At 36.0% G+C, this 9,324-nt stretch overlaps 1 protein-coding gene across 2 annotated transcripts in view; it reads left to right on the top strand.

Moving 5' to 3' along the window:
- Positions 1-9,324, top strand: part of RNGTT (RNA guanylyltransferase and 5'-phosphatase) — a 240,518-nt gene that overhangs the window by 147,731 nt on the left and 83,463 nt on the right. For both annotated transcript variants that reach the window (XM_010834696.1, XM_010834697.1), the window contains one exon: positions 4,627-4,727. In XM_010834696.1, coding sequence (XP_010832998.1) covers positions 4,627-4,727 — 101 coding nt within the window. The remainder of the gene's footprint in view (positions 1-4,626; positions 4,728-9,324) is intronic.

The raw sequence follows: 9,324 nt of genomic DNA, 5'->3' as shown, positions 1-9,324 counted from the left end.
AAGTTGTAACCAACCTAGATAGCATATTGAAAAGTAGAGACATTACTTTGCCAATAAAGGTCCGTCTAGTCAAGGCTATGGTTTTTCCAGTGGTCATGTATGGATGTGAAAGTTGGACTGTGAAGAAAGCTGAGTGCCGAAGAGTTGATGCTTTTGAACTGTGGTGTTGGAGAAGACTCTTGAGAGTCCCTTGGACTGCAAGGAGATCCAACCAGTCCATTCTAAAGGAGATCAGTCCTGGGTATTTATTGGAAGGAGTGATGCTGATGCTGAAGCTCCAATACTTTGACCACCTCATGCGAAGAGTTGACTCATTGGAAAAGACCCTGATGCTGGGAAGGATTGGTGGCAGGCAAAGAAGGGAATGACAGAGGATGAGATGGCTGGATGGCATCACCGACTTGATGGACATGAGTTTGAGTGAACTCTGGGAGTTGGTGATGGACAGGGAGGCCTGGTGTGCTGCGATTCATGGGCTTGCACAGAGTCGGACACAACTGAGTGACTGAACTGAACTGAATTGATGTTACAGCTGTGAATGGACGAAGTCACTGCCACTTTGGAGAACAATTTGACAGTTTCTTATAAAGTTAAGCATACTTTTACCGTTAGACAGAGCCATTCTACTCCTAGGTAGATATTTGCTCAAAAGTTATGAAAGCACATGTCCACACCAATGTTCGGACCAGTATCACTCATGATAGCCTAAAAATAGGAACAACCCAGATGTCCATCTACTTATAAATGTGAATTTTGTGGTATATATGTAGAATGGAATCCTGCTCAGTTTAATAAAAAGGAGCAAGCTACTAATATGTACGCCAATGTATAGCAAAATGTTGTGTTATGAATTTCTCATGGATTTCAGAAAAGGCACAACTGTAGTCATAGAAAGAAGGTCACTATTGCTGGAGAGTCGGTGACAGGGAACTGACTGCAGATGTCAAGAGAAAGCTTTTGGATGGTTGATTGAAATGCTGTATATTGTGATTCTAGTGATGCTTACATGATTGTATCCATTTGTCAAATTCATTAGTTAATTTTATTCATTGTGATTGAATCATCCTACAGTAAACCTGAATAAAGAGGCACAATTATTTTTATTTTAAAATTAATTTATTTATTATAATTGAAGAATAATTACCTCACATTATTGTGGTTTTTGCCATACATCAGCATAAATCAACCACGGGTGCACCTGTGTAGCCCCATCCTGAACCCCCCTCCCACCTTCATCCCCACTGCATGCCTCTGGGTTGTTCCAGAGCACCGACTTTGAGTGCCCTGCTTCATGCATCAAAGTTGCACTGGTCACCTATTTTACATGGTAATATACATGTTTCAATGCTATTCTCGCAAATCATTCCACCTTCGCCTTCTCCCACATAGTCCAAAAGTCTGTTCTTTACATCTGTGTCTCTTTTGCTGCCTTGCATATAGGATTATTGTTGCTGTCTTTCTAAATTCCATATATATGCTTTAATATACTGTTTTGGTGTTTTTGGTGGAGCTCTGTATAATAGGCTCCAGTTTCATCCACTTCATTAGACCTGATTCAAATGCATTCTTTATTAATAGCTGAGTAATATTCTGTTGTGTATATGTACCAGAGCTTCCTTATCCATTTGTCTGCTGATGGACATCTGAGTTATTTCCATGTCCTGGCTATTGTAAACAGTGCTGTAGTAAACATTGGGGTACATGTGTCTCTTTCATTTCTGGTTTCCTCGGTGTATATGCCCAGCAGTGGGATTGCTGGGTCATATGGCAGTTCTGTTTCCAGTTTTCTTAAGGAATCTCTACACTGTTCTCCATACGGTGGCTGTACCAGTTTGCATTCCCACCAACAGTGTAAAAGGGTTCCTTTTCCTCCACACCTTCTCCAGCATTTATTGTTTGTAGACTTTTTGATGGCAACCATTCTAAGCGGCATGAGTTGATACCTTATTGTGGTTTTGATATTCATTTATCTAATAATGAGTGATGTTGAGCATCTTTTCATGTGTTTATTAGCCATCTATATGTCTTCTTTGGAAAAATGTCTTAGAAAAGTATAACCTTCCAAAACTGAACCAGGAAGAAACAGAAAATCTTAACAGACCCATCACAAGCATGGAAATTGAAGCTGTAATAAAAAAATCTTCCAACAAACAAAAGCCCAGGATGGCTTCATAGGTGAATTCTACCAAAAATTTAGAGAAGAGCTAACATCCATCCTACTCAAACTCTTCCAGAAAATTGGAAAGGAAGGTAAACTCCCAAATTCATTCTATAAGGCCACCATCACCCTAATACCAAGACCAAACAAAGATGCCATAAAAAAAAGAAAACTACAGCCAATATCACTGATGAACATAGATGCAAAAATCCTCAACAAAATTCTAGCAAACAGAATCCAATAACATATTAAAAAGATCATACATCATGACCAAGTGGGCTTTATTCCAGGGATGCAAGGATTCTTTAATATTTGCAAATCAATCAATATGATTGGTGTGATACACCATATTAACAAATTGAAAGATAAAAGCCATATGATTATCTCAGGTGATGCAGAGAAAGCCTTTGACAAAATTCAATACCCATTTATGATAAAAAATCAAAAAACCTCTCCAGAAAGCATAGAAGGAACATAGCTCAACAAAATAAAAGCCATATAGACAGCTAATTGGAAAAGTCAGTGGCACCCCACTCCAGTTCTCTTGCCTGGAAAATGCCATGGATGGAGCAGCCTGGTGGGCTACAGTCCATGGGGTCGCTAAGAGTTGGATACGACTGAAGTGACTTAGCAGCAGCAGCAGCAGATAAACTGATAGCAAACATCCTCAATGGTGAAAAATTGAAAGTATTTCCTCTAAAATCAGAACAAGACAAGGGTGCCCCCTCTCACCACTACTGTTCAACATAGTTTTGGAAGTCCTAGCCACAGCAATCAGAGAAAGAAAAGAAATAAAAGGAATCCATATTGGAAAAGAAGAAGTAAAACTCTCACTGTTTGCAGATGACATGATCCTCTACATAGAAAACCCTAAGGATACCATCAGAAAATTACTAGAGCTAATCAATGAATATAGTAAAGTTGCAGGATATAAAATTAATTTACAGAAATCCCTTGCATTCCTATACACTAACAGTGGAAAAAACAGAGAAAGCAATCCCATTCACTATTGCAATGAAAAGAATAAAATACTTAGGAATAAATCTACCTAAAGAAACAAAAGACCTATATATAGAAAACTATAAAACACTGACGAAAGAAATCAAAAATGACACAAATAGATGGAGAAATGTACCATGTTCATGGATCGGAAGAATCAATATAGTGAAAATGAGTATACTGCCCAAAGCCATCTATAGATTCAGTGCAATCCCTATCAAGCTACCAGTGGTATTTTTCACTGAGGTAGAACAAATAATTTCACAATTTGTATGGGAACCCCACAAACCTTGAATAGCCAAAGCAATCTTAAGAAAGAAGAATGGAACTGGAGGAATCAACCTACCTAAGTTCAGACTATACTACAAAGCTACAGTCATCAAGGCAGTATGGTACTGGCACAGAGACAGAAATATAGATCAGTGGAACAAAATAGAAAGCCCAGAGATAAATCCATGTACTTATGGACACCTTATCTTTGACAAGGTAGGCAAAAATATACAATGGAGAAAAGACAACCTCTTTAATAAGTGGTGCTGGGGAAACTGGTCAACCACATGTAAAAAAATGAAACTAGAACACTTTCTAACAGCATACACAAAAGTAAACTCAGATGGATTAAATATCTAAATGTAAGACTAGAAACTATAAAACTCTCAGAGGAAAACATAGGCAGAACACTCTCTGACATAAATCACAGCAAGATCCTCTATGACCCACCTGCCAGAGTAATGGAAATAAACACAGAAATAAACAAGTGGGACCTAATTAAACGTAAAAACTTTTGCACAGTGAAGGAAACTGTAAGCAAGGTAAAAAGGCAGCCTTCAGAATGGAAGAAAATAATAACAAATGAAACAACTGACAAAGAATTAATCTCTAAGATATACAAATAGCTCATGAGGCTCAATACCAGAAAAATGAACAACCCAATCAACAAGTGGACCAAAGAACTAAATAGGCACAATTATTTTTAAATGACCAAACTTCCTTTAAGTTGTAGTGAATAGTAGGGAATAATAGGTTTCATTATTTTTCGAAACTTTCACAAACAAATATCTATGTGTCATTATTTTTCAAAACTTTTACAAACATGTATCTATGTGTTTTGGCAGGGAAGAGAGAAAGGTTATCCGTAACATGTTGGATATCTAATGAATAGCATGTGTGCATGCTAAGTTGCTTTACTCTTTGTGACCCTATGGACTTTAGCCTGCCAGGCTCCTCTGTCCATGGAATTCTCCAGGCAAGAATACTGGAGTGGATTGCCATGCCCTTCTCCAAGGGATCTTCCCATCTAACTCATGAGTGCTGATACCTAACTTCACTCATCAGTTGACGATAACAAAGATTATAGTAAAAGAAGACGTGATTTTGCCTAATAAAAAGTAATTGTTATTATATTTAGTATATCAGATGTATAATTTTTATCTTCTTATTAACTATTATCCTCATTGTCATCACTTTAGAAATACAAACCTGGTCGATGTGATGATATTTTGAAATGGAAGCCTCCCAGTCTTAATTCTGTGGATTTTCGCCTAAAAATAACAAGAATGGGAGGAGAAGGGTAAGTATGCACATTTGATTCCCCATCATTTTTATATGTAATAATACTTTTACTATTCCTAGGTACTTACCCAAAAGTTATGAAAACAGATGTGCATATAAAAGTTTGTATTATATAAAGCTTCACTGTTTATCTGATATTTTACATATACCTTCAAAATAAAGTAAAATACTTTTCCAGTATACTTTATATATGTATACTATAAATCTATCTCATTTTCCCAGATTATTTCTTTGATATATTACAGCTCACATTTTGTAGCATCCTTTAAAATTGACCAATTTTAGTCTTAAAAAAAGTTATTTCTAAACACAGTGAACTTCATTAAAATGTAAAAGTGAAAATAGATTTTACTTGAAAATAATCCAGTCAAGTGAATTATAAATATAAGATATTATTATTATTATTGAACATTTTAAAACAAGCCATTTTTCCTTTGAAGGAAACTGTTTCATGTTTGCATTTGCATGGCAAAAACTTATTTATACTTTATTGGGGTAGAGTTTTAATTGTAGAATTTCATTAAAAATTTTCATAATGTCTATTAAGTGTTAATGTCATGTATTGGTTAATCTTCATACGTGACTTCATTGGTTAGTTGTTGTTGTTGTTAGTTGTTAAGTCATGTCTGACTCTTGCAACCCCAGGATCCTCCGTCTATGGGGTTTCCCAGGCAGGAATACTGGAGTGGGTTGCCATTTCCTCCTCCATCATTGGTTGCTACGTTAGAATAAAAAAAAAGAAACATGCTTTAGTATTAATAAATATTTTCACTGTTTTTCCAAAGCCTTGTTTTATTTTACCTTGTTCCACAATTTTTTATGGCATCTTATGTAAGTAAATGCATAATAACAAAATAAGAAATGTTAAATCAAGGAAATCCTAAAGAGAAAATATATAAGATAACATTGGCAGAAAGCTTAAAAATGTACCAGTGCATGCCATGAAATGCATGCACTTTTTATTTGCCAAAGATAAACCACAGGTTTGTTTTTTTGTAGCTAATGGAACGATGGGTAGATGATGAGTTATGTGACTACAGATTCCAGAAGATTAAGTCTCTTAAGAGATTATATGTTTTCAAATAACAATACTGTGTAGGGTGATGAATCCTAACTAAAAAGAGAGAGTTTATTAAGTTATATATCAGTTTCTAAAACATAGAGTAGTTAATATTTTATGTCCTTAAATAAGAGTTTGTCACTTAATAACAAAGTACAGTTTAGCCAGAACAGCAATCTGGGACCTCAAATAGTGTTGTTTAGGTATTTTTACTCTCTACTGATCTGGTTTAATTCAAAGATAGATTGATAACTTTTGACAATAGAATTGGATAAAATATATATATATTGTATAGAATAATGTAGAAGATTAAATAAAAGAAATAATATTCGTAATCTAGGATATCTGTATGCTGGATATCTGTCAGGAAGAATAATCTTTAGTTTACTATTTATTGATACTTACCTTAGCTATGCATTGATATTAATATCAGTTAACCATTTATTAATTATTAACCAGTATTCTCAATACAATGTTGTTATAACACTTAATTACTAATAAGATGAATAAATATTGTTAATGTTTTCTGGAAACTGCCCCCAAACACATTCTACCCCCTCCATCTATATAAAATAACACTATCTTTGGATAAATATTGCTGAGTAGTAAGCTCAAGACTATTATTCTTCCTGATGAAGTGTTGGGTGTACAGGTATTCTGGGTTGCCAGTTCTCTTTAGAACCTCCAAATCAGTAGTCATGCAAGATGATGCTTGTATGTCTTTCTGGAAGTGCCTTGGAGAATACCACCTCTCTTCTAAACAGTGATGGCTGAAGGATTAAGTCTGATGGGGCTGCATGCATCTTTTTTTTCCCTTAAAAGACACAAATGAATATGGTTCTTTGGAAATAAGACTTCAAAGATAAAGTGAAATTTGTGAAATTGCTTCATTACTAAATCCTCTATTTTACTTAAATCTCTATTTATAATATTTAGTTAAGAAGTATAAACCTTTGTGTGATTTTGTTGATTGTTTCATTGAGTTTTGAAAGATCATTTTGTTTGGCTTTCTAAGATTGCACTTCTTAGCAACACTTAAAAGCTACATGAGGCTACATGTGGAATGACCATTTTTCTAAGTATTAAAAATGATATTAATTTTTTCCTTTATTTGTCTATTGCAATTAAATATGACAGTATAATTTAGTAGTTTGTCATTTGCTTCTATTCTTAGTATGTTTTAATATATATATATTTAATTTTACCTATTTGGAATGTCTTATAAAAAAATGAATTATCTCTTATTCTAGTACCTCTTTAAAACATACCAAAATGTTAGCATTAAAGATGATTATTCTTATAGAATTAAGCAGGTTACATTGGTGTAGGTACGTGATTTATTTATGTAACAGTGTCAGTTTTCAAAAATGGAGTATTATAATATGAAATATAAAGTGATAAATATTATATTAAATATGTATTATTCAGTTAGCTGGAGTAATATCCTGTTTTTTCCATGGAGAGAATGTTATGGATGATAGCAGTTTTCACAAAGTAAATGAGTTTGTATCTAATGCTTATGTTAGATGCTGTATGTCAGAGAGCATTATGGGAAATACACCTGTAATAGTTTGAGAGGAGCCATGTCTCTGAATCCTAAGAATCATAACATTTGACTAGTGAAGTGGGACTAAAGTATTTAAATATCATAAGGCAAGCTAATTTCTTTTCTTTGTTCTGCTCCTAAATATTTCTACAAAGTTAAGTATGGAGTGGAATGTCTTGACAGGTATAATATAAATACCAATCTTTGAAAATGTCTGCAATGATTCTTTTTTTTTTTGCAGACATTTGGTCTTTTCACTTCTTGTAGTATCAGTTCTTAGAGAAGGCAATGGGAACCCACTCCAGTACTCTTGCCTGGAAAATCCCATGGATGGAGGAGCCTGGTGGGCTGCAGTCCATGGGGTCGCTAAGAGTCGGACAAGACTGAGCGACTTCACTCTCACTTTTCACTTTCCTGCATTGGAGAAGGAAATGGCAACCCACTCCAGTGTTCTTGCCTGGAGAATCCCAGGGACAGGGGAGCCTCGTGGGCTGACGTCTCTGGGGTCACACAGAGTCGGACACAACTGAAGTGACTTAGCAGCAGCAGCAGCAGTATCATTTCTGAAAATTTTAACATATTAAGTTAATGTTGATTTCAGTTCAGTTCAGTTCAGTCGCTTAGTCGTGTCCGACTCTTTGCGACCCCATGAATCGCAGCATGCCAGGCCTCCCTGTCCATCACCAACTCCCGGAGTTCACCCAGACTCTCATCCATTGAGTCAGTAATGTCATCCAGCCGTCTCATCCTCTGATGTCCCTTTCTCCTCCTGCCCCCAATCCCTCCCAGCATCAGAGTCTTTTCCAATGAGTCAACTCTTCGCATGAGGTGGCCAAAGTACTGGAGTTTCAGCTTTAGCATCATTCCTTCCAAAGAAATCCCAGGGTTAATCTCCTTCAGAATGGACTGGTTGATTGGCCTAAAATAACTTGTGTACATCTTAGCAGTTTACATTGTATTGACATACAGTACAGATTTTCATCTGAAAGCTATTGCATTGCTTTAAAATTATTGTGGGTTTAAATAATCTACAACCAAAGAATATAGTCATTGTCAAAAGCTAGGGTTACAAAGGTTGTCTGTATTTTGGAGAGTGTCTACAACCAAAGAATATAGTCATTGTCAAAAGCTAGGGTTACAAAGGTTGTCTGTATTTTGGAGAGTGCAAACACTTGAGTACAACAATGTCAGTGACTTATAGTGATCAAAATAACCTTATTATTTGTATAGTATAGTTTAGAACACAGATTCTAGAGCCAGGGTGCCTCGGCTTAAATCTTATTAACTATGCTTTGAGCATATTCTTTATTTCTGTGCCTCAAATTCCTCGTTAGTAAAATAGAAATTTTACTAAAGAGGAATCACCTCATTGATGCAGTGGACTTCAGTCAGTTTAGTCGCTCAGTCACGTCTGAAACTTTGCGACCCCATGGACTGCAGCATGCCAGGCTCCCTGTCCATCAACAGCTCCAGAGCTTACTCAAACTCATGTCCATCGAGTCGGTGATGCCTTCCAACCATCTCATCCTCTACTGTCCCTTTCTCCTCCCACCTTCAGTCTTTCCCAGAATCAGGGTCTTTTCCAATAAGTCAATTCTTGATGCCAAGAATAAGTCAATTCTTGATGCCAAGAATAAGTCAATTCTTGGCATCAGGTGGCCAAAGTATTGGAGTTTCAGCTTCAACATCAGTTCTTCCAATGAATATTCAGGACTGATTTCCTTTAGGATGGACTGGTTGGATCTCCTTGCAGTCCAAGGGACCCTCAAGAGTCTTCTCCGACACCACAAACAAAGCATCAATTCTTTGGTGCTCAGCTTTCTTTAAGGTCCAACTCTCAGATCCATACATGACTATTGGAAAAACCATAGCTTTGACTAAATAGGCCTTTGTTGGCAAAGTAATGTCTCTGCTTTTTAATATGCTGTCTAGGTTGGTCATAACTTTTCTTCCAAGGAGCAAGCGTCTTTTAATTTCATGGCTGCAGTC

This window comes from Bison bison, unplaced genomic scaffold (assembly GCF_000754665.1).
Source record: "Bison bison bison isolate TAMUID 2011002044 unplaced genomic scaffold, Bison_UMD1.0 scf7180017864035, whole genome shotgun sequence".
Taxonomy (NCBI): domain Eukaryota; kingdom Metazoa; phylum Chordata; class Mammalia; order Artiodactyla; family Bovidae; genus Bison; species Bison bison.
Note: the sequence above shows the minus strand (reverse complement) of the source record. Positions and strands in the feature narration are given on the sequence as shown.